General features: G+C 37.8%; 1 protein-coding gene across 1 annotated transcript; it reads right to left on the bottom strand.

Moving 5' to 3' along the window:
- Nucleotides 1–163: 163 nt before the first annotated feature.
- On the bottom strand, nucleotides 164–26,440 carry extl3 (exostosin-like glycosyltransferase 3). The gene is made up of 6 exons (XM_052586620.1): nucleotides 26,266–26,440; nucleotides 8,500–11,090; nucleotides 7,489–7,616; nucleotides 5,282–5,426; nucleotides 4,852–4,980; nucleotides 164–3,317 (listed from the first exon to the last, which is right to left on the bottom strand). Exons 2-6 carry the CDS (start codon nucleotides 10,639–10,641, stop codon nucleotides 3,108–3,110), a joined length of 2,754 nt encoding a protein of 917 aa, XP_052442580.1. The 5' UTR covers nucleotides 10,642–11,090; nucleotides 26,266–26,440; the 3' UTR covers nucleotides 164–3,107.
- Between the last annotated feature and the right edge of the window lie 112 nt (nucleotides 26,441–26,552).

Raw genomic sequence — 26,552 nt, 5'->3', positions numbered from 1 at the left:
AGTTGTTAGTCTTAATCCAGTTTGCAATTTCCTGATCCTGTTCCTCAGTGAACAAACACAATAAAACCTACCGCAAAATTTCATATGATGAAGCAATGACACACAACTCATTCTGTGAATCATTCAGTAAACCCACTGATTAAGATCACCATAAGAAAAGAGATGATGACACTGGCTGGTTTATTAGTGTGGTTGAAGAAGTTGTCAGTTATAATGTTTGCTGGCATTCAACACTTTAGTTTATATTGTCAGTTCTTGTCCAATCCCAATAGTCATATGGTCTTCACAATAATTACAACATAATAAAACATTAAAGCCTGTTCAACAGATTCATACACAATACAAAACATGGGCATGTTACAAAAAAAAAAAATTCCTATTCTAAGAGGGAACAGAGGCACAATTTTTTTTTCTTAATTTACAATTGCAGAGTAATTTTCCTAAATGTACCTGTCAAGGATGAGTTTTATTTTTTTGCTAGATCTATCTGCTGCTTTTGATTCATCAGATCTTCCAGTCCAGCCTCTCATCACTGGGCATCACTTGGTTTGAATCCTCTCTCACTGATAGGTCTTTCAGGGTGGCCTGAGGTGGGACGATATCCAGAGCACATCAAACTGGTCACTGGGGTTCCTCAGGGATCAGTTCTTGGACCCCTCCTCTTCTCCATATACACTACATCTCTGGGACCCATCATACAGGCACGTGGTTTCTCCTACCATTGCTATGCTGATGACACACAGCTCTAGCTTTCATGTCAACCAGATGATTCAACGGAAGCTGCACAGATCTAAGGCTAAGTGGCGGACATCCCGACATGAATGTAAGAACAATTACACCCATCAAGTGACCAGCTAACTTTCAAAGACCACATTGCAAAAACTGCAAAATCTTGCAGGTATCCATTGCACAACATCAGAAAGATCGGACCCTTTCTAACGGAGCATGCTGCACCACTTCTTATCCAGGCCCTTGTCATTTCTAGGCTGGACTACTGCAATGCTCTTCTGGCTGGACTTCCATCATGCACAGTCAAAATGATTCAGAATGCAGTGGCACGACTGGTCTTTAACGAGCTCAAATGAGCCCATGTCACACTTCTCTTTATCTCCTTGCACTGGCAGCTGGTTACAGCTCGCATCAAGTTTAAGACACTGATGCTTTTATATAGAACAGCCACAGACTTAGCACCCACTCACTTAAGAATCTACATTCCCTCCAGAAGTCTGAGATCCACTAGTGAGCGATGCCTCGTATCACTATCACAAAGAGATTAAAAAAAAAAAATCACTTTCCAGAACATTTTCGTTTACCGTTCCTGGCTGGTGGAATGATCTTCCAACCCCTATCCGGAATGATGCATCGCTGACATTTTTCAAGCGACAGCTGAAAACTCACCTCTTTCTACACTATCTGAGAAATCTTTTTCTCTTTCTTCTTTCTCTGTCTAGCTTGTAATTATTTAAACAATGCTTGAAACTTGGTATGACGAGTACTTCCTTTGTCTATTTGCCTCTTTAAGATGAATCGCTTGATGTATTCCCCAATTTTAAGACCCTTTGGATAAAAGCATCTGCTAAATGAATAAATGTAAATGTAAACATGTCAGGACAGCCATCATGAATTAACCAACAGACAGAAACAGTCAAGCTCAGCGTTCTCAAAGGCATCTCAAATTTGTCAACTGAAGGGTGAAATCAGCTCGGCAGAAGGAGCCCCAGGTAACATCCTGGCACAGAAAAGAGACACGTACCATTTACAGAGCAAAGAGGAGCTACTGTGCATCCCGTCAGTTTTCCTTCCTCACAACCGGAAACCATGCTTGCCATTTGTAGACACACGTTTCATAAAACACACAAACACATTCACACATGAAACTGTCAAGAACATGTCCAGGTCACATTTGATCACAAAACCAAAATGAAGAAATAATATTGTATACAAAGAAAAATTAAGACATTATTTTAGGACCAGATTTTGAAATTTTAATGACAATAATACATTTAATGTATTAATGTAACATGTATACATTTAAATAAGCTGTAGTAATATTTGTTGCACTGAATTTAATGTGATGTAAACGAAAAAAATTATGCACATTACTGAACTTTTTTGGGTTATAGTAATGATAACTGATAGAAATTAAACACATCTTACCAGTCTTAAACATTTAATTTGATTGAAAAACTATATTTTGCATTAGAAAAAGTCAAATATTTGCATTACAAAATTAGAATTTGGATGCTTTAATTCATGAAACAAACAATGAACAAAAAAAGGCTTTTCTTTATGTAAAATATATGATTAAATATGACCTGGAAATTTCTTTGCGATTTTCACTTCTGAAATCATTCAAGTTCATTAAAATGAAACACAAGTCGTGATAATCCATCAAAAGGCGTCAGAATAGATCTGTTATTCCACAAATGTACTAAACATGTTAAATACAGTCATTTTGTTTTCTTGTATGATTGTGATGGACAAGAGAATGTGTACCAGCTTGATTTGGTGCTATTCCTATGCAGTTATGTTTGATATCTCGTGCTATTCTTACTGATGATCAACAAATATTTGATGGGGGTTAATGACGCTTAGTCAGCATCAACCAACAGAACAACACTCAGCCATTCACACATGCACAGAAGCACACACACGAGTTAAAAACTAAACAAAACATGACCATCAGTGCGTTTCAAACGAGAATATGCAAAGTAAAAATAACACGAATCATTTAGACACTTTGACTCTCCCGTAATTCTCAGATGTGTCATCCAAAAACAGCCTCTGTCGGTCCATAACTCAGTTTGTTCTGTCAGTACAGCATGATCAAAATGCAATTTGAGGTCCACTGACGCGTCCCTGTCCCAGACGTCCCGTGAAAAGAGGTGCAAATAAAGCCTGTAGTGGTTGTTGATGAATCACACACAACGTTAAAAACGCTTGAAGGTAATCGTTTGTTCTCTAATTGTTCTCCCTTGACTTCAAGGAAGACAAGTTCAAAGAAAATTTCTCTGATATTTACAAGAAGTTTTAATACCCTTCATGTTCCCAGAGTGAGACCGTCTCGCGTCCGTGCGTCCATCTGTGCTTTTAAGTTCCCCGATCCGCTAAATGAATTTAAAACACTTCGTCTTGTCGTGGGGCAACCGCGTCTTGAAGAGTACCGAGTCCACTCTGAACTGAGTGTATAACAGGGGCATGTATCCGTAGACTTTTACGAAGAAGTTGATGCACTTGTGACGCTCGTGGAAGTGCGAATCGTCGTGTGAAAGAGCCTGCGGACAGCCGGGACAGCGGAAGGTCCAACGTGACGTCACCTGAGAGGAGGAACGTCATGATAAAATGAGATTTATGACTTCAATTTCAGTCAGTTCCTCACACAATCTATCAAACAACTTGAGAAGTCTGGGAATGTAAGGCATGGGTTTGTATGAACTACTTTTAATGGTGCTTTCGTCCTTTTTTAAGCTTCCTTCAGATAGCAATACAGGTTTAAAACAACATGAGGTTGAGTAACTGACTTTCAATTCTGAGTGAATTATTCCTACAAATCAATCCCTCCATCTAAAGATGACAGACTTATTAACTTCATAACACAATATCATCTTTTTCATTTGTGTAGTCTGTCCTCATATTGCAATCTGGTCGGCCTCTTCGTGACAACAAAACAAATGTAATTGATTTGTTTAATCCGCCGGGACGGGATCAGACGGAGAGAGAAGGGTGTGTGTGTGTGTGTGTGTGTGTAATAATGACAGAGAAAATCTATCAAATTTCATTACACTGTTAACTCATGGCTGTCCCGATGCTTCAGTCAATGGACTTCAGAACATCAAAGGCTTTTTAAAGCTTACTGAAATCCTACTGAATAATCCCACTGGAATCAATTTATTGTAGCATACATGAGTACGACTGGAAGAAGAGTGTTCTCTGGACACTTCCTAGACATTTCATTTCTTTTATAGTGCACAATAACCACAAAATTGTGGTCACAAAATAATAACAGGAGAATGTCCAGGTCTTATTACACCCCAAATAAAACTAAAAAGATAGATATATTTGACACAAATTTTTTCTAAATATATATATATATATATATATATATATATATATATATATATATATATATATATATATATATATATATATATAAATATAAATGTATTTAGACATTTTAAAAGACAATTACAGAACTTTTCCATAGAATTAGATTTTTTTTTTTTTTCCTTCATTCTCAGTGATGATTTTTCATTAGATTTTAATTGTTGTTACAGCATTTTTGGCAGCAAACAATTACTGTGATTTATAAACACAACTTAATATATAATAATATTAGATTTAAATAAAAAACGGGGAAACTGAATGCGTAAAAAACTAACAAAAATCCTAATACTGTTGAAAATAAACTTAATTTTCTTCATTCACTCACACACACACACACACACACACATACATATATTTGAAATATTACCAGGGTATGTTATGTTCTTGATAACAGAGAAATTTATTTATTTATTATTAAATTTGAGCCAATGTGCTGTAACCAAATTTAAAAATAACTTTTTTTGTTCTGACTGGAAGTGAAAGTGCTGCACGATGGCAAACTAAAAGCTAATAAGGCCATATTCAATGTTCAAAACACAGTTAGATGGAGAAAAGATCTGAGCCAATGAGATTCCTCTGTGGGCAAGGCTACCCAAAGCGATAGAAACAGAAATCAGCTGACTAACAGAATGTATAATCTGATTCAAATTATTCAGTTTTCACTTTATCCGACTGAGCAAGAACCACAAGTGACAAAAGCCCCAAAAGGCTTGAAATAACATGTGCTTCAAGTAACATCCCACTGACCTTGATGGGGGGTTTGCGAGTGATGTGTGACACGAGGAAGTTCATGGCGATATCCTCACAGTTGATGTACTCGTCCACCATGTCACGTATGGCTTGAGGCATGACGTAGGAATAGAGGTATGCGTAATACTGAGGAGAGGCAGAAATGATGGATAAAAAAAAAATAAATGAACACAAGAGAGCAAAAGCATCTCAAATGTACCATGATGTTGCGCAACATAAATGCTCATAAATCAAACACGCTGCGCTGTTCACTTATTCATCTGGAAAAATGAAGCACTGCGTCATGTATTCGGCTGAACAACAATGTGCTTAGTTTCAGCATTGGCTTACAACTAGCCAAACCATATCGTGGGTAAAACTACATAAGCCTAGTGTCTATTTTTGCCACAATCAGGCTTTGGAAGTGTCAAAGCGAGCAAAGCTTCACCTTGTGGAAGAAGGCCGCACCCGTCAGCACCATGGAGAGCTCACAGGAGTAGTTGGAATTGTAGAGCCAAGATTGGTGATTTACATCCCAGGCATGAAACCTTCCTGGGAATCCCACAATTCGGTCTCTGGCCTCCCGCCACACCCTGTGAGCGAAGAAAGAGAAAGAGATGGGAATGATCCAAACCGGAGCAAGAACTGTGATTATAATAATCACAGAACAGCACTTGGTAAGTTTCTTAGCAATATATGCACACAATAAATAAATAAATAGTTAAGTAATGCAGAAAACCTCAACCTTATATACACAAACAATATATTTATCATCAATAAATCAATTTGATTTAAATCTCATATATATTAACTAATAGAATATTGCTTATTTCTCTGCTTCTTTCTCTAACAATATTCATACTTTTTAATTGAATATATTTTAATGTTTTCACAATGGATTTATGCTGATTCTAAGAAATTTGAACAAATGCATTTTGAAAACATGAGTATTTGAATAAAATAAAAAAATTCAGATGGTTTATGATGAACTATGTTATGTTTGTGCAGAAATCTTGTCTGACTGATGAATATGCATCACATCGAGTTTACTAGCTCGTTTTACAACTGTGTTGATCCAAATGGATGCCAAGTAAAGCCCTTTAATAGGGTAGCTAAACACAGAAGCTAAATAACTAGAAGCTTTTATTGCACAATTAAAAATCTCACAAAACAGACAGATCACGCATAAAAACTTTAGAAGTAGCAGCATCTTTGATTGTAATACAAACCTAATAATAAAAAAGAGATCAGCCTGATGAATTCCCTAAATATTTAAACATACAAATAAGACTCCAATGCTACCATTTTTACTCCAAAACTAACAGATAAAAACAAAAATAAACAGCTTTATTGTCAAATGTGTATACACATGAAATAAACAAGAAATTAACATGTCATTTGTTTGTAAAACCTGTTAGTTATGTCAGTTATTTAATGCATGTTTAAACAGGTTATGACAGCCACTGTGTAAATAAATATATTTTAACAACAAAAAGGTAGAAATTTTATAATTTAGAAGTTAATTTAAAAATTGCATTATGTGCAATTTACATTACATTTGGGCTTTGTTAATTGTAACTTTATAGTAATGTAAAAGGGCTTCCTATTTAGAGCATGAGCTAAATGTTTCCTTAATATATCCTATCCTTAAGGTAGTTAAGTAAACTATTGTTTAATAATAATTAAAAAAGCAATTTTATATATAGTACCCCACCCCCGACCTGCCATACCGTAACCATGATGAACCATGACGTAAAAACCAAAGTATGTAATGAACCATCGTGTTTGTGTAGCGTTAAAACCCTACTAAACATGGAAATAAACACAGAGGGACACAGGAGAGAAGAACAGAGTTTTCTTCAACTGTCATATACTTTATCAGATCAGATGCTTTAAATTCTTCAAACCAACAACTGCATCCGCAGCTGTTGGTTTACACTCAACATCACGTGACTGAATGCAAAAACAAACCACAGCAGTTCTCTCTTTCTTGACAAACACATTTAAATGGGCATACAGATGTTAATGTGCATTTAAAAACACTTTTCACATCTTACATTTTTTTTATCTAAAATGGTATGCTTAAAATGTACAGACTGCGGTGAAAAACAGATCGGCTTACACTGTCTCTCCAATAGAAATATTTTGCTCTCCTTGCTTCATAAAACTGAATTTATTCTTTCTAAACATACTTTAGCCCAAAGGAGTGACATCATGGGGAGTTTCACATTCTTTTCTAATAATATCAACGAAGAAAATGACCTTCACAAAATAACATTTCTTTAAAAGAGGCAAAAAGTACTGGAGCCACAGCATCACCGGGCCTATCCTATACAATTAATCAAAAGAATGCCCCTAAATATATCTTTAACAAGGAAGAAATATCTGCAAAAATTAAGGAGCTGCATTTTAAGGATGTAATGTTTCACCACTTTTTACCAACACAAAATCAAAGGATAATATCAATATTTTTAGCCTATTGACTGTGTTCAGTATATATATTAATGTTTTTGCTTTGAAATGGCCAAAACATGGATATGTAAACAGCTAAACTAGACAATAACTGTCATGAAAATATGATAATAATGAGCATTGTTTAATTGCTCCACCTTCATAAACATACTATACTAAATCTCGGCATTATAAAAACCTTACCTGAACCCAAACATAATTTCATCGTGTCGAAGATGGGCATCATCATCAATAGACAAAACAGCCTCAGTCTCGACTGCATCCCAGGGAAGGAAGCGATTGTTTAAGCTGTTCTTTTCTGTGTGTACCACCTGCAGAGAAAAAGCCCATCTGTTGAGTCAACATGCCATATTGTGAACGACTGAGGTAGAACATGACATTATTACAAGATTTTACTGGGCCTGCCAGACACATGACATTATAAAACCAACAAATGCCAATCAAAATAGCGTAATACTTCAAGAAACCATTTTTTGATTACTAAAGCAAAGGCTTTGGGTGCAGGGATGGTCTAAAATTAATTCAATGCTAGTTCTAATACAACTTTGCAAACTTACATAAAAGATGCTCAATTTCAAAGTTCCAAACTACTTGAAGATAGTAAGAAATGTGGGGTACTTCGGCATTCTGTTTGGGTTTTTATTTCAAAGTATAACCTAACTATGGGCTTAATACAGCACTGTTTCCTTTAATATCACCAGAACTAATTAGGCTTGGTGCCCTAGAGACCTAAAAGCTATGCTTCAAAGACAGCAGAGAGAGCACACCAAATCTACAGCAGAATGCAATGCTTGTGAGGTACTATCACATTTAAGCCTTGGAGAATTCCAACTAAAAAACAAGCTTAACAAGATTTTTTTTTTGTCCTTGAGTGGTGCCTGCCTGTGCTAAACTTGGCACCATGATGTAAGGGAGTTATGCATCGGTAGTGTGTTCAGGAATCTTACTAGGGTGTTCTGCATTGGTAGGGTGTTCAGGATTCTTACTAGGGTGTTCTGCATTGGTAGGGTGTTCAGGAATCTTACTAGGATGTTCTGCATTGGTAGGGTGTTCAGGAATCTTACTAGGGTGTTCTGCATTGGTAGGGTGTTCAGGAATCTTACTAGGGTTTTTACTAAGAGGTTGCTTACTGAACCAGTAAGCAGTGAACCATATGACTGTAAGAAATATGATCAAGAAATACTGTATGCTCACCACAATTGGTAGACCAATGTCTGGCCAGAGGAGATCATCCGAAGGTGGTTTGGGGGAGTTCCACACTACCACCACTTTGTTGAGATAAGGAAGGCCATTTAGTCTCTCCAATGAGTTCATAAGAACCTCCTCCCTTTCATAAGTAAGCATAACCACAGTAAACTGCTCCCGTGGGACGTTACCTCCTAGAGCAGCTTGAAACTCTTTACCAGATCCCCCAGAACCTCCACCGATAGGGCGAAAACCAGTCCCCGACCCCAGAAACTTGGCTTCTGAGGGAAGTATGGGGTCCAAGGGAGTATGTGGGAATAGATGGAAGGGGCCAGGTGCACGATTCCAGGTGCGGTAGACATCAGCAGCTGTGTAGGTGAAGTTACGCAAGAAGCGTGGCGAAGCATAAGGGGGCTCTACTTCAACAGGCCCCAGATCTAAGTCACCATTGTCAGCCAAGTTAGCATCAGTTCCTGCCAACTTTCCAGCTTTGTGAGGAATCTCCTGGGCAGGCTCCTCACGTATAGGTGCTGCTGGTATCTGGATGCTGGTTCGTACGCTAGCTAGGATGGTGCTGAAGATGCTCTCTGAAGTGGAGAAGTACGTCTCCCAAAGAAACCGACCCTGCCGTCGCATGGCCAGTAGGTCGTTGTCTGAGATGCTACGCAACAGAAAGTGCAGCTCTGTTATGCGAGGCTTGGGTACCATGATGACTGCCTCACTCCAGCGTATAAGGTGATGGTAGGGCAACTTTGAGTGGTCACCAAGCACCACCGGTATTGCTCCAACTTCCAAAGCTTCAAAAAGTCTCATGCTACAGCCAGCAGAGGCCACCAACTGGCCATCGCCTGGAGATATCACCAAGGCAAATGTAGAGACCTTCAGTACCTCTAAACGATCCTCACGCTCCCCACACAACGCCCACTCTGTTGGTAAACTCGGCTTAGGCTGATTCTTGCAAGTGAACTCCACAAGAACCTGGTCTAGGTGACTGTCTTGTACAGCTTTAAGAGTGCCAATAATGCGATCATCATAATCAGCTGGTGGATCCCCTTCCATTTCCTCTTCGAAGGATTGTGGTGGCGCTTCAAGCAAACTGCTCCTCAAAGACTCCACCTTTTCTCCCTGAAAGGTGAAGAGATACTTCCTCTTGACCGGGACTTGCGGAGGCACCTCTAGGAAGTTGGGTTCAGACAGAGCGTGGACTAGAGGAGACACAACCATGTCGAAACCTTCTCTATATTGACGATCAAAAAAGGTAGACTGTGCCACTGCTGCTCGTCCTGTGCTCACATTGTAGAGGAAGTTCTGTGTCAGAGACTTTCTTAAAAGATGTACAAGCAGGTGGTTGTGGCCGTCCAACCTCCAATACGGCAAGGCCTTGAGCTGCTTTTCAAGGTCTAAGGGTGAGGCAGGAGGAGAGGAGGGTGACTCTTGTATTTCCCCAACGAGCACTATGTACAGACAAGCAATGTTGGGATTATCGGTCACATATACACTACTTTTAACGGATGAGGCAAAGGCTTGTTTGACGAGAGGGTCCAACTTCTCACCCCAAGGATATGATCCTGTGTCATAAACATAGACCGGGAAGCCAGATGTAAGCGGACATCTAGCGTAATCAAAACACGTATGCAAACGGCAGTTTTGGGCCGACTTTGGAGGAGGGTATCCAGGATCATCCTTGTCTGGTAAAAGTCTAACTGGCAATGACAGTTTTGGCTGGTTTTGAGCCATAAGTTCCTTGTAAGAGTGCTCTGTCTGGCTGATGACATTTTTGAGTTGTAGCAAGTCCTGTTTGGCACTGTCAATACTACGTTTACAGGCCTCGATGCGAAGGTTAAGTCGGGCTATCTCGCCATTGAGCTCTTGACGCTTTGCCTCAAGCTGCAGAAGCTCCTCGCTGACAGATTCTCGGATACGACACAGGTCTTGAACGTGCTTCGCTTCACACAGTTCTCCTCCAGGTCTTGGCCCAAAAATGCGCTTATCTGGTCCCCCTGCTTCATCGATTGTGTTGAGGTAGTAATGTGCAATGAGAGGGAAGCAAACCAGGATGAAGAAGAGCATGAAACTGAGCCAGGTGAGCCGTACTCGCCTCAGTACCCATGGCTGGGTGCTGTTCCCAACGATGCCTCCGCTTCGCTGCATCGTTCAACTATCACTCTCCTCCGAACCAGACACGTGAATGCAGCCTTTGAAGAGATTCAGCTGCCATAATGCAACCTCATCTGTACGGCACACACTTTCATTTTACCCCTTTCTGGAGTTTGTAACTTATGTGTCTTTGTTTTAATTGGGACTCCTAATAAAAGGAAATTTCATCTTTCTAGTGATATAATGAAGTTGTCAATAAACAATATGGTCTTGAGTGCGGTATGATGTATGTTGAAATATAAACTATCCAAGAGAAGAGGGAGAGTTCCAGACAGCGGTAAAATCTGAGTGTCCTTGATGGAGATCAGCAATGGAGGCATGGTTGATCTGCATTTTTATTGGTGGCATCACTCCGGTCACTGTTCCATAGTTGGGACTCATGAATTGGCCACAGTGTGCCATAAAGTCTTGAAGATACTGCATCCAATCCAACTGCTTTTAATCTGCAAAATAGAAAGAAAGTATCAGTTGGTAAACGAGTATCAGTAATTTGGACATCATTTTAGAGTCTTAAAAACATCCCTAGGTCATCTGATATGATCAGTGCTAAAGATAAGAAATATGAATCACTTTGTTTTGATCTGAAATGAATATGACAGATTTCATACATCATTATCCTGATGGAAGACACATCAATCTTCATCAAGCCTAATACCCGAAACAGACTGTACGCAACTACATTAGCACTTCTAACTATGCATTCCAAAATGAACTGTCAAGTGTTCTCTTTTAACCATCCCTTGAGTCTGCCACCAGATTGAAAGTATGCATGTGAAATATCTACTATAGAACAGTTCACTTGCAATGTGTTGGCCACGCATTTATGCCTGTATTTGTGTCTGGCCTAAGAGACTCTCTGACCAAATCACAGTTCTTAATGGCTATTACAGTATGCAACTGTCAAGAGATGTTTTAAACACAGCTCCACAAAAAAAAGAAAACCCATTCACACCCATTTGTTAGATTTGAAACCAACTGGCAGTGCTCAGAATGACCTCACAAGCTTGTCCTATTCACTGAACACAATATCTGGTATGCTGACAGCTAGCTCCAAGCATTAGCAGCTGTGCTTAAACAAACCCACAGAGCAAACACTCCATAAGGCATGCGTACAGGAAAAAAAAACCTGATTCGCCTCAAGTGACCGTCTCTGTTAGATTTACCCATGTAGCCATCAGTTTAAGCCATGCAAGATTTCAGAGAGCTTCATTATCTCTGGATGAGAGAACATGAGGGATGTTTTTCCATTAATGGAACAGATTTTAACATGGCCACTGATCCTAGAGCAGGAAAGAGATGAACTATCGCTTAATTTTGTTGATCAAAACTCACACAGAGCACAAAACATAAATATATATTAAGACAAGCCTGTATTAAGACAATGTCAGGACCTATGCACTATTTTTCACATATACTTCACATCAACGTATTACATTTGCAATAAAATACAAATAGGGATTCGGTACAAGCCTGATCTCCATTGCTATTTACAGACTATCAGACCTGGACCGTGTGAGAAGGAAGGGCAGCCTGTCCTCTTTAGATTAATGACTCTAGATCTCCAGAGAAATGTTTCAGTGATGAGACAGACGCTGATACAAAGGGACAAATTGGGGCTCATAAAACACTTCCCCTCTGAACACCTGAAGTGGATAATCATTCTTTATGACCTTTCCCTGATTAGGCTCCATTATTTAGCCTCCTTCCACTGCCGTAAGGGTTGTTATTTGTGGCTGGTTCAATTATACATCACCTTGATATACAAAAAAAAAAGAAAAAAAAAGAAAGAAAAAGGAGTAAGCACGTAAAATCCAAAACACAAAAGATACACTCTGTTTTTACGCAAGACAGACAGAGTTTTGCTCCATTTATGATTCAAGCAATTTTACCTCTTTTGTGAGTTTAAAATCAGTCTGCTTCATTAAAGCAATTAACAGCAATCAATATTTGTAGATATAGAAATATAACTGCTGTCCCTAATATGTACACTGTTACACTAAGTTTAAGAACATTTTTAAATAAACTTTTATTATATTATTAAAGACAATTATAACGTTGCAAAATATTTATATTTCATTTATAAATGCAGCCCTTTCTATTAATCAAAAAAAAATAAAAACTGATAATAATGTTTCTTGAGCAGCAAAGAATATTAGAATGATTTCTGAAGGATCTGAAGACTGGAGTAATGATGCTGAGAATACAGCTGCGCATCACAGGAATGTTTTTCTCATGTAAACAGGCAAGATCCAGCATGTCTGAGCTCCATCTCCACTGTCATAAAAACTGTTGTGTGTTCTGAAGAAGAACTTCACACTGACCTGTGATCAGGTCCGGAGAGTTTCCCAGGAATAACAACTCTCCGTCTAGTCCTCACACTGCCTCTGCGCTGTGAAGGCAAAGCAAATTTACCACAAGCCAATATTTAACCAGTTTTGTAAATGGAAGGATTTTTTTTTCCAGCCTTGCCGCGGCTGAGTTAGCAGCAAATACGGATGAAAGCAAGAAATTATGGATCCCTTATTATCAGTGCGAGCATATTTTATGCAGCAATGACATTTCCAGACGACAGGGTAACCAATTTTCTCCTAGTTAAATTTGCTTTGAAGGCAAGAGTCCAAAAAGAACCAGTATAAATAGAAAAAAATGAAACATGTTCAGTATTTAAATTAAATATCAGTCTCCACTGGTTTCTGCATTGGAGAAAATTTTCCTTCTCTCTTCCCATTTTTTCACTTCCTCTTCAACTGAAATGAAAGTTGCATCAGCAGAACTGGACATCAAAAGTTAGGTTTAAAAAGTCGAGCATTGATTTCATTTTTCTAAAATTAGGTTTAATCATCTGAACAAAGCATTACCAGAATTATAAAATCACCTTAGCATCTAGACAGCAGCACAATTTGACACTAATATCTCTTATAAATGTAGTACTGTGTATCTTACTATACGTGAATCAGAAACGGCTTTTAAAAAATCTGATAAAGCCAAGTCAATGTTTCTCCACATCTCAATTCATCTTTATCAGATGTTTCTGTCAGAGTCGTTGCTCTCCTCGACTTCTAAATAACACTGTTTCTCCAATTTATCTATGTTTTGCACCATACTGAAGGCAAATGAAATTCCAGGCCATATAAAATAACTCAGCTCAGCACAGAAGCATTCATTAACTAGAAGTTAACTAGGGCAAGCTTTTAGCTGGATCGATGTTCTACATAAGGCAGTTTAAACATCAGACGGATGCTGAGCTGCACTTTGGGACATCTTCTCCAGGCAGGAACGATTTGGCAGTACTTTCTCCCAGATGATCTCCAGAACTCCATCAATGAGTCACTCTGTTCCTAATGCACTGCTGAAACAATATAGACCACCGAGGTAATACAGACTGTCTGACTGAATTATCTTAGATGCATTCTGATGTCAATGATGTCAATGTGAAGTCTAGAGACAGTTGTCAATAGTGCCAAATGAAAAACATCAAAAGATGCAATAAAATTTTAAGTAAAAGTTACGCTTCTAAGTGCTTATTAAGCATTCCCATCGATCTAAAAAGTTGAAAAATAGGCCAACAGCTTCTAGGTTCTTTTATTATAGGTGAAAAACTTATTTTATGGTCGATAGGTCTGATTCCCCAGTCATCAATAAAACAGAAAGCTGCACCACTAACATACTGTATTGGGAGGGAGGGAAAAGAAACCAGTTGTTTACTCAGTATTGACCTCGTTCACACATCTTATCTGCTCTTCTACGGAAAAACTTCGAAACTTTTCCAGTGGAAATAAACCAGAGACAGCTGTGTTTAATTAACTTATGCATGATCTATCAGAACGTTCTGCACTGAATTTAACATTAAAAGACTCTAGCTAAGGAGGTTTTGGCATAAAGGCCACACATTGGGCTTTAAATAGAGCACAAATAGTGTAATTCCTTTTGAGATGTTCTGAGTCGACTGGTTCCACAAGAATACGCTCTCATCTTTCAATCTAGTTTTGCTCAGGCTCGATGCCTAAGACAATTTATCTTGCCAGATGACCATGCATGGATAGTTTTCTTTGACTAGCAAGCGCTAACAGGTCCCACCGCGAGACTTCCTACAGTGGCCTTGAGGCATATTTGCATCCTGTTTGCCCTGTCAGTGTTAGCAAGATTTTCAACCTTAATGTCTATCCGTTTCACCCTGATTTGGTGCACATGGCCAATGTCTTGCTCCAGGCAACACGCAATCCAAAAAGGCCCACCTGTATCTTAGCCTGAAGGAATAATATTGCTGATATGAATCATCAGAACGATCCGTGGAAATGAGAGCCAGCCTGATGTATTTTTTATTTATTTTTAGCCTATTCCACATTTGCAATCTCTGAACAGAAAATGTTTATTCAGAAATCTATTTAGGGGTGTGACGGTTAGTATATAACCGTGAGACCGGCGGTTATAGTTGAACACCGTCATTAGAACTCTATAACCGCCAAAACCGTGTTATTAAAATATTTTTTACAAACATTTTTTATCAAAAATTATTTTCATTTTTTAGATAGGATCATAAGATGCGCAATATATCGGGAGACATGGTTTTTACCACTTAATGAAGTTTTGTAAATCGTCAGACATGATATTTACCACTTCATAAAATTTTGCTTTGTAGAAAACCTTTCTTAAAAACGAATTTCGTTTTGTACAAATTTTATCTTAATTTTAATAAATGTTTCATCAACCAATTGCATGTATTTAAAAAAATAAAAAGCAAATAAAGCAGACAATGATAACCGTGACATGGAAGACTTGCATTTTAATATGGACAGTCATGGAATTTGCCAAAGTTAGCATAAAATAATCAAATAAAATCTCCATATGGACCAGTATCTGTAAATGTTAAGCCGCAAAAGTTGTTTAAAATATAAATCCGTGTTCTGCGCGTCTCTGTGTGAATTAATGAATGGCAGAGACGTGCAGGTTTGTTTACTACATAGACTGAAGCGCATGACGCTTGCATTAATTTCAGCATCTGAGCTTCAGAGTTCTCTCTCCATCAAGCGATCTGAACTTTTCAGCTCATCTCAATGGACACACAGCGCACCTGTATTTGACACTCTGTAAACTCTTTGTGAAGGCGCACGACTCACCGTCACTTTACTGATAGCGCTGTTTCTCACACATGCAAAGAGAGAGAGAGCGAGAGTCTTACCACGCTTAAACAACACGCTATATGTAAACTATTCTTTGTTGTCTTCTCCTGTCAAAATAATGGATTAAATTTAGAATTATTCATATTCATTTTCGAACAAGCAGAAGACATACCAGTTTCTCCGGTAGTGGGCGGAGCTAATGGGCAAATGGCAATGGCTTTTTTTTTGTGGCTCACATCAGCAAAGCATTGCATCGCCATAGACCCCAAAACAATCAGCGGATGGCGGGCGGGTGCGGCTTTGAAATTTGCTCAAAAAACGTTGGCGCGGATGATGAGTTTTGTGACAGATCTCCTTAATAAACGGAGGTCTGAAATCTCTGCCCCTTTACCGATCAGAGCGCGCGCTGACACGGAGTTAACCCGACTTGGACCCCCCCTGACGGTTATGTTATGAACCGTCACATTTGACTCACGTCATAACCGTCATCACCAATTCTGAAACCGGCACACCCCTAAATCTATTGTAAGACTTCAGTATACTGGAAAACAATATGTTGTAGAAACAATTTCACTAAGAAACTGCTAGTAAATTTCACAAGCAATTACAGAGATGACAAGTAACACATTTAATTAAATGTGAAATTGTGAAACAGTAAAACTGAAATAATATTTTTTCGTAAGTAATCTGTTTTACTTACAACCTTGAAAAATCACTCAATCGTGCATTTGAAAGTTAATCATCTGGGCACATTATGCAAATGATAATTAGACAGAAAATGCACTTATATTGTTATGAAAATAACGTAGTCACAATGTAAAAAGGCTTAAAGGGCCTAAAAATAGGTTGACTATCAAAAGAGGCCACAGCTCTGAAGTTGTTTACCAAAAACAAAGCAGCGAACGCCCCACGAGATAAATGATAACGCTTCCATACACAATTATCTATGCACGGCAACACAAACCAAGCTAGAGTTACTCTGAAATGTCCCCCACCTGCAATCGAAAGACCGTCAGAGGAACGAGAAATGTTTTTATTTATTTTTTCAGAAGATGACACCCTCCAGCCAGTAGATTTGCCTGTGAATGACACTGCGACTAAATGCAAGGACTGTGATTCTTTGTGGACATTCTAACAGTTTTAATGAAGCAAAGTGAGTAGGGCTGGGACAACGCGTTGAGGTCATCGATGACGTGCATCGATCGCGCACTCACAGTCTTCAAACTACACGTGCGCGGTCTTGCGTGCTCTCTCTCTCTCTCTCGTGCATATTAACCAAAATCATTAGACACGATAGAAAAAGGGCAGAACGCCAAAGTTTCACATGGAGCATTCAGAGATTTTGTTTTTCTCCATGACAGGCTGCTGGCTCCCACTGTTATTTTATTATATATTTATTTCTTTTGGAAAAGCACTCTCTGTATTAGCTTAAAGCCCCCAAGTTTACATTGGTTACTGTACTCTTTCAATTGCTCTAAACAAGTATTTTGGGTGACATTTTTTATTGAATGCTAGACATCAATTGTTGTTATTTTCATCTGAAAGAAGAACTTTTTTTCCGTACGCTAGGCCCTATGTGTTCAGTAAACTTGTTTCAGTAAGCTATGTGTTTTCAAGGCTTCAAGGTTTTATTGAATGCTCTCTCTATACAAGTGCAAATTAATGCATTCTTAGTCAGTCTTTTATTTTGTAATTTTAAGAGCAATAAACATATATTGCAATGTTAAGGAATTCATGTTTTTTTTTCATTCAGATATGTAAATCAACATGTATAAATTGTTAGTAGTCAATTAATGGGGAGATAATCAAAATCGAATCGTTCTGAAAAAATTCATTGTTAGATTAATCGATGCATCGAAAAAATAATCGCTAGATTAATCGTTTAAAAAATAATCGTTTATCCCAGCCCTAAAAGTGAGACATTCTACAATGAAGACTGCCTGCATACTCTGCGTACTTCTGCTCTGCACTAAAGGTATGTACTTTGCTGGGAATCTGAAAGGACATACTTTTGAGTTCCTAACAGTACTGGTACATACTTCCAAATCATAAAATTGCAGCTTGATACCAGTTTGAATTTCATGCATAATAAGAGAGGAATGTCTAATGAGAAATTATTTTTAGGTGGATACATTTAAATTGTGTCATCTGAAAGGTAGAAAGAGAGACGATTCACAATCTCATCCTCTACCATAGTTCAAGGGATTGTTGGCAATATTAACCTAAAAGCCCAGTATATCATCTGGTCAACCTTTAGCATGATATTTTCAACATATTTTGATTTGAAATACACTAATCCTAATTAACTTGGATATTTGAAAAATGGTTTGCAACTATTTCAGTTACCTAATGTAACCTTGGAAAGAAGTAGAGATTGAAACCAGATGTTTTATTCTCATTCCATCTCATCTCTGAGGCTCAGTCGCTGAGGAGAACGCTCTGAAAGCTGACAGCCAATTCTCATTGCCTACAGGCAGCTTCAAGAGAAGTTACGAGGAGGAGTCATCTCAATCCCTTTCTTAGGAGACAGACACTACGTATAAATAAATCAAGTGATAAAGATTCAGAGCACAGGTATGTGGGGATAATAAATCCACAGTGAGGTGCACTAACAAGAAGGACTGAGGCATCTTGTGCCTGATTATTTCTCAATTATATTCAGGCTGTTTATGGGAGTTTGCCATTTGTTATCTAGTCTTGCATGACAACCTACTTCTGGGGAAAAATGCTAAGATAACTACTGCAATGCTCATGCCTGAATATAGTTTACAACAAATTTATCAAGATTGCAAATGTAAAGGCTCATTAAAAGTAGACATCTGAATAAATGTGAGCTGTGTGTTGCTGATGTATTGCTAAAGTGTTATTTATCAAGATAATATGCGGTTACTATTGTTAGTCTCTACGACATTCATATTAGACAGATATAGTTTTTTGCTCATTTCAGCAAATACCTGGTCAAAATCATACGTTTGATCTATTATAAAACAGTTCACATAATTTGAGGTGTCCTTCAAGTTCAGGTTCAATCATGTTGTCATCACATCATATACAAAGAATCTCAAAGATCTTCATGACAAACTGTCAAAATAAAAGTTTGGTTTAAGTTGAAGAAACTGTGACAGAATATATTACTATTATAATTATTAAGTTAGGATGATGATGATAATATGAATACTTTATTTTTCACAGTAAACCTCTGTTGTGCAGCACTGTTCACAAAATAAATAAAGAGTAAATAAGTAAAAAAAAAGATTGTTTTAAACGACAAAACAATTGTTCCTTTTAATTTGATTATATTTTAAAAGATTAATTAAACTGTTAATGTTTTATTCCTTTATATAATATTTAAATTAAATCATAAATTTACACAAAACAGACAACACTGAATTTCTGAGAAAAATAAATTCAAATAATAATAATTTAATAATAATAATAATTTTAAAACAAACATACAAACAAAAGCTTTATGAATTTAATTCATTCCACATGGTTTTCAATTATTAAAATTATAACTAAATCATGGAATTCAGAAAAATTCAAATGATGGGAAAATTAAAATAGAATTTTATTTTGTTTTTTATTTTAATAAATTATTATTAAATGGTATAATCTTCACGGTTTTATTTAATTAGACATGCTTTTTGTCTACTAAAGTTTTATTTAACCATACAAATGGAATTAGGGGTGCTCCCATTAGGATTTTTGAGGCCAATCGCTGTTCATAGAAAACAGTATCTGCCGACTTTTCTTCTTTTATTTCTTTCAGAAATATGCATAAGCACTGAATGGTTTAAACATTGGCAAGAATTAAAAAGAAATTCCATTTATAAACTTTAGTGATGATGCTCGATAGTGCAAGTGATAATTCCTGTGTCAGCTGTGCTGATTGCTTATTTGTGCATTTTCAGAGAGAAAGAGACTGCGGGAGCGATGATTCACTCACACTGTTTGTGAAATTATGTCTCACAGAAAGTTTTCAAATTACTTTATAAGTTGAAGAATGAATAATGAAGAAATATGAATTATACCTCACTATACAGCAATATAATTATTTCACCCACGCCAAAGAGAGACTGAGAGGGTGCTGCTGCATGTCATGCCAAACCTTGCACAGCAGGCTTGAGATTGGTTTTTTGAGATTGGTCTTTACAGAGGCCACTGATCAAACATCCCAAAGCAATTATCAGTCGGTCAATCGGAGCACCCCTGAATGGAATCCAGAAAAATGAAAGCCGAAAAATACTGAATTTGGTCAAAAATAAAATAGATCTCAGTGTTCATTAATATATTAATGCCTGACTTGGCAAACATCACTAATAAATGAATCTCAAAAAACACTATTAAGCCTACTCCAAGCTGTGAAAATTCAATGTATTTAATTTCTTCTGACACACTTTTAGAGAGAAGCAGCACTCTACATTGCGAGTTAATCACTCGCACATGCTAAATTTAAGTCCTCAGATTTTACTCGCCAGTGTGTGAATTGGGGAAGTTCACACTAATGGTTAGAGAGTTGGACTCCCAATCGAAAGGTTGTGAGTTCGAGTCTCGGGCCGGCAGGAATTGTGGGTGGGGGGAGTGCATGTACAGTTCTCTCTCCACCTTCAATACCACGACTTAGGTGCCCTTGAGCAAGGCATCGAACCCCCAACTGCTCCCCGGGCGCCGCAGCATAAATGGCTGCCCACTGCTCCGGGTGTGTGCTCACAGTGTGTGTGTGTGTGTGTAACTGCTCTGTGTGTGTGCACTTTGGATGGGTTAAAAAACCAGAGCACGAATTCCGAGTATGGGTCACCATACTTATCTGAATATCACGCCACTTTCAGAATTGGAGGCTAAGTAAACGTTTAGCACAGATACATTTACACTCGCCAAACACTCTGATTGAGAGCTTTAGAGATTCACTCTCCATCAGTGATCTGTGATATTTTTCAGTTCATCTGAATGGATGCGCAGTGCACCCGTTTTGTGTATTTGATGTATAGTAAACTCTAGTGTGAAGGCGCACACTTCGCCATTGCTTTGTCTCACACACACGCAGAGAGAGAAAAACCTCTTTCACACTGCGATTCCAGAAATTACATGGGTGATGTGTCCCGGCAATTGTTCCCGGGTCGCTAGATTTTGCCTCTTTCACACTGCCAGTGATTTCCCGGTATATGTGTGTGCGTTTACACACAACCCGTAAAGGTCCTGTAAAGACACGTGACATCAGGATGTGACGTGTAATGTACGACTCGAAAATGCTAGGGATGTTAACTTTCACTTAAACTGGCGAACGATCTTCGTTTCAGCGCGGATAGTGAGTCTCTGCTTCATTATAGTTTACACAATTTTTTTTGTCCCGAACGTTGATCTGCCTTCAAAACACCTGGTAAAAGAGTCACGTACAAGAGTCACGGGACGTGTTTGTGTTCACACAGAAGGCGATCTGGCAATGTTCTGGCAATTTTACGGGACCAACGTGCAGTGTGAATGGGGCTAAAGAGAGAGAGAATTGACATGCCACATGTAAATTATATTCTTTGTTGTATTTTCCTGTCAAAATAACCGTGTTCCTTTGGAATTCTTCAGCTGTTAAGAACTGTCGGATTTTCTGGTAGTGGGTGGAGCTAATGCACAAATGACAATCTCATTGGCTGGAGCTCACCAATTATCGGCCCTGTACTGATTTCAACCGGATTAATATCCAGGAACCCAGTAGCTCATTAATCCTTTGTGCGTTTTATCTTGTTCTTATTACTAGAATTCGTATGATTATCTTATCAGTAATTTTGTTAGTTTTTCCCATTTTAATTTTTTTACAGAAACACTGAATGACCAACAAAGCAACACCACCAGTCCAGTTAAAATGACTAATATGCATTCATTCATGGTTATCAAGTTTTAATTCTAAATTACTAAAGTTATATTGTTAAATAATACTTGATTATCATATTATAATGCTTGACAGACTGATGTAAAGAGTGTACTTTCAGTTATTTAAAAAAGTGTGCCATTTTACAAACTATATATATATCTCAGTCTGGCAAGTAAACAAAAAAATTTACTAGCCAGTGGCAATTCAATTGCCAAGGTGTCCGTAGAGGGTTGAGAAGGAAGGGAGGATTGATTTCACCCTGGGGTGAAAGCACAATGTCTGTGTGGCTGGACAGGAAAAGCACAACCTTTTCATGCCTGTATCCCTCTGACATTTCTGAGGTAGAAAACAGGGATCACCTGATATTGTGGTACAGAGACACACCCTGAATGATTCCATTATGGCCGAGCTGGACTGCTAGTGAGATGTAATGCTTTTCATTTACACATCCATTAGCTTGGAGCTGGACTGCAGCCGCAGATGCGGAGCTCCAGGTTCTATAATTAGCACTTTAATTCAATGTGACTACACAGTCTGTGGGTTTTCTCTTTTCCATTTCCAAGAGAGTTGATGTATGAAGGAAAGAGTGAAAAAGAAAAACAGAAGCTACATGATTCAGCACCATCTGACACCTTTAATACCAAAATTCATAAAGACCTGCCACTGGAATCAGACCCGCGGTGACCATACTATAGTGTTTATACAAGATAAAATTTGACTTTTTTTTTAGGCCAGCAAAACCCAAATAAAAGCAATTCTATAAAAAGGTTTAGTTCACAGAAAAATCAAAGATGATTTTCTTCTTTCAAATGAGTCCATTCGGAGTTATCTTAACATTTATCCTCACTCTGCCAAGCGTTAGAATGGCAGTAGGCATATATATATATATATATATATATATATATATATATATATATATATATATATATATATATATATATATATATATATATATATATATATATTTTTTTTTTTTTTTTTTAACAGTCTAAAAGTCATCAAAGTGCGCCCATCCGTAATAAAATGTGCCTTACACGGCTCCGGGGGTGAATAAAGGCATCCTGTAGCAAATCCATGTGTTTTTGACAGAAACATACCAATATTTCAAATGTTATAAACACTTTTCTTTCATTTCCACTGTCTGTCATACGTGCAAGCAGTTCTGGTGGATGACGTAGGATGCATGCGTCTCACATGCACCTGTGAGATGTGCTAGTCTCACGAGTTTATTTACAGGAGCAAAGGAAGCAAAGTTTCCTTACTTTAGCCAAAGAAAACCAGTCTCCTCTTGGCTTAAATCAAAATCTTTTGTGACCGAATTTTGTTTTGCTGTCTCTCCTCTGCGCTTCCACAAGTATAAGTGCTTTATATTACATAAATGAGGACTGACGTGCCTCCTGGAGAAAACCACTCTGAAACCTTAAGAAGTTGTTTAATCATCTGCATAATGCATCAGGTCCACTTTCTGAGCAGTGTAAGGTGTACAGTCATCTTAATTAGGCCAGAACCGGCAATCGATAGTTCACAACAATGACACGGCCAAATAAGAGAGCAAGAGAAACAGATGGAAAGTTCTGCTCTACCTTCCTGGAATATGCAAAAAATATATTACTTTAAGCATTTCAAACACCCTAGAGCTGATGTAGTTTGTCCGAAACTTTCAGCTTCACTCTGTGGGAACATCTAACCCAGAAGTCTGTGCCCAGGAAATATGGCATGATATATTAGCTTCTTCAGAGCAAATCAGACTCACACTAAAGTGAAAAAATAGGGCACATCAGGTTCAAACAGAGAACATCAGACACTAATAATTTAATTCAGATCAGACTGAAGTAAACTATATCAGACTTAACTCATTCTAATGAAACAGGAGGAAGAAACTGGACAGACAAGTGGCTGCTTTGTTCACAATTAGAGCAAGTAAGTTTCTCAGATGCAGTTTTTTCAACACAGAAACAGCTCTGTCAAGCAGAACTCAAAATAGATATGTGAAATTAGTCATGAGACTCTAAAAAATGCCCATTTATTAGCGATATATCCCAACATCAGTGTGTTTGTAATGAGGGAAACCTGGCTCTATTCAGTTAACTATCTGAATTCACTGCAATAAAACAAACCAACAAATTCCAACATGGCATTTGCCATATTCAGCACCAGTTCAAAATAAGTCAAATCCCAGCAGCGTTATCCATCCAGAGCAACAGGCCCTTTCCCAGCCTTACGCCGGATCACAGTTTTAACACCAGTAAAATTTTAAGACCCTAGTAACAGCTGCCAGACCTCAGCAGATCCACACCGCTGGACAGTGACTGATAACGGGAGAAGAGCCAGCGTGATTGTTCCTTCACTGGCCGGGAATTAATGCATTATGCTCAAAATCACAAAGCAGACTACAGTACCAACAATGACCCAGGACAACAGAAAAGCCAAGTCTATTTCCATGAAGTTTATACTAGAAAAGGCTTCTGCTGGTTTCATAAAGGTCAAATTAAGACTTTTTTAAAGGAATAGCTTACCAAAAATATAAATTATGCATAATAATGCTTCCTCCAGTGAAAAAGTTAATTCCCTGTTGTCCAGTCACATCAAAATCCACCAACATGTTTAGATCTGTTTTGATTTGTAAACTGCAAAACTATGGATAGAGGACTTCTATTTTAGCCAAATGCAACAGTTTTAAGTTTAAAGACATACTGATGGATTTATTCAATCATTCTGATGGCAACCATTCACTGAAGAAGATCCATTGATGAACAAGTCTGATGAAGATCAAATCTGATGAGGAAATAATCTTGGATGGCCTGAAGGTGAAGAAAATGTCTGTAAATATTTATTTTTGAGTGAACTATTCCTTTAACACTGTCTAGAAGCAGAAAATTTGCACAAGTTTTATTAGCAACACATCAGAATTTGAACAATAGCGCTCCATTACTTTAACACATTTTCCCAAAAAACTGCTCCCAACTACTAGAATATGGAAATCATTTTGACTGTGCCTTCTGATTACACTACAAAAAAATAAAATATGTTAAAATAAAAATTCAGCAAAAGTCTAAAGATACTTAAGTCACAATCAATGCATCTACTTAAAACACACACACACACACACACACACAATTACCTAAGATGTCTTTCTAATGAAGGGTTTTTTTTTTCAAACCTAAGACAAATATCTGCTAATGGGCTCAGAAAAATGTAGATATTGAGAAAGATATTGCATACAGTGCCATGAATTCTACTCCAACCTACTCTTAAACACATGACACCTAAAATGAAAGCTGCTAGACTATAAAAATGGTTTGGTGATTTAGTATTTGTTTTAGTCACGCCTGAACTGGCACTGCATCGCACAGATGGTCACCCATTATCAGGGCAGAGAGTCAAAATATCTTTATTTTCCTTCCCAAAATAAATGTGCAATGAGTTATAACCTTCACAGATGGGTAAGAAGGAAAACAACTCATTTAGCACCCTAAATAATCACTAACCACCTCAACACAACTCATCATCGACTGACACATCTGCTCCTCCAAATTCATCACACGGATGACCGGCTGAACCGACTCTGAACACCAGATGCAGATCTACAGATCGGATCAAATCAATATTACCATGGGGATCTGATAAAATGATCATTCATGGATAATTATAACGTATTATATTCAGAATATGTGAATAGACACACATTATCACACTCATGTTCTGGTCTAGTTCATGTTCTGATCTCAGAGTCAAGTTCTGATTAAGAACAAGTCTCATAATCAAGATCACAAAATCATTATCAACAAAATCAATGTCAGACATTCTAAATGATAAGAAAAATCGGATCTCACATTGCATATTGTAACAGACCACATCACTGTCTAATACAGTTGATGTTATGATTTTTGCTGATTGCTGACTATATTAGATGTTAGAAATTAATTACTAAATTAAATAGCAGTTTTAATACTGATACTGCTGATCAAATGAAATGGTGCATATTATTAAATCAGATCAGTGCCTTTCTGATATTATTAAGCAGATCAAACAATTAATGACCAGACTAGAATTTAGAAAGCTCTGGATATTGATTATCAGATGAAATGTTTCATATTAATAAATCAGATAAGTGTCTGTATGATTCTATTGTACTGATCAGATGTTATACATTAATGACCAGATTAGAGTGACCAGTATTGTTGATTAGAGCAGAAAGCAGAAAAGACAAGTGTCTGATATTGATATAGATCACAAATAATACATTAATAACAAGAGGGTGATGAATATTATCAATAAGTGCAGATGTCATAAAGTAATGTCAAGATTAAATAATACTTATATTTAAATCCAGTGTGTTTGATATTATTTGTTTAGGTGAGTCTGTCTGATTTGTTCAGCGCGTCGTTTAAATGACCAACTAACACTGATTCACTTTAGACACATAACGTTAGAGATCTAAAAAAAAAAAACATATTTCGGCTAAGGAACGATATTATTACTCTTAGAGCAATATCATGACTCAAATCATATCAAACACGAGTGTTATTTACGTTGAAATCACTAGTGTTTTTTCTGCATCTGTCCGTTTGATGTTAGCCGCTGCTAACCGACCCGCTAACGAACGACACAACCGTTATTTTACTGTAACGTTACCTCAGAATAAATCCATCAATCAGAACGGGCGTCGGTGCTCGTAAACTTCAGTTCTTCAGCGTGTTCATGGTGTCGGTAACCGACAGAAATGTCTCGGTAAACGGCTACTGAAAACACTCCGTCTCTGAGGTGCAGCAAAACGCGAAGCGCTCCAGCAGACAGCAGCGGGTTTCTGCGCATGCGCGATGGCAGCCTGAGAGCTCTAGCGGCGTTGTGTGCGCGTGCTGCCATCTAGCGCTCAGAGCGGAGAGCGCGAGAGTACGTTTACATATTCGGTTTTCGGTAAT

The sequence above is a fragment of the Carassius gibelio genome, chromosome B20, assembly GCF_023724105.1.
Source record: "Carassius gibelio isolate Cgi1373 ecotype wild population from Czech Republic chromosome B20, carGib1.2-hapl.c, whole genome shotgun sequence".
In the NCBI taxonomy this organism is placed as follows: Eukaryota; Metazoa; Chordata; class Actinopteri; order Cypriniformes; family Cyprinidae; genus Carassius; species Carassius gibelio.
Note: the sequence above shows the minus strand (reverse complement) of the source record. Positions and strands in the feature narration are given on the sequence as shown.

Bases quoted from the DNA above. Each gene is read 5' to 3' on its own strand.
- extl3 (XM_052586620.1), bottom strand. From the start codon at position 10,641: ATGCAGCGAAGCGGAGGCATCGTTGGGAACAGCACCCAGCCATGGGTA. The intron at 7,617-8,499 runs GTGAGCATACAG...TTTTCTCTGCAG, and splicing joins ACATTGGTCTACCAATTGTG to GTGGTACACACAGAAAAGAA. The intron at 5,427-7,488 runs GTAAGGTTTTTA...CTTCGCTCACAG, and splicing joins GAAATTATGTTTGGGTTCAG to GGTGTGGCGGGAGGCCAGAG.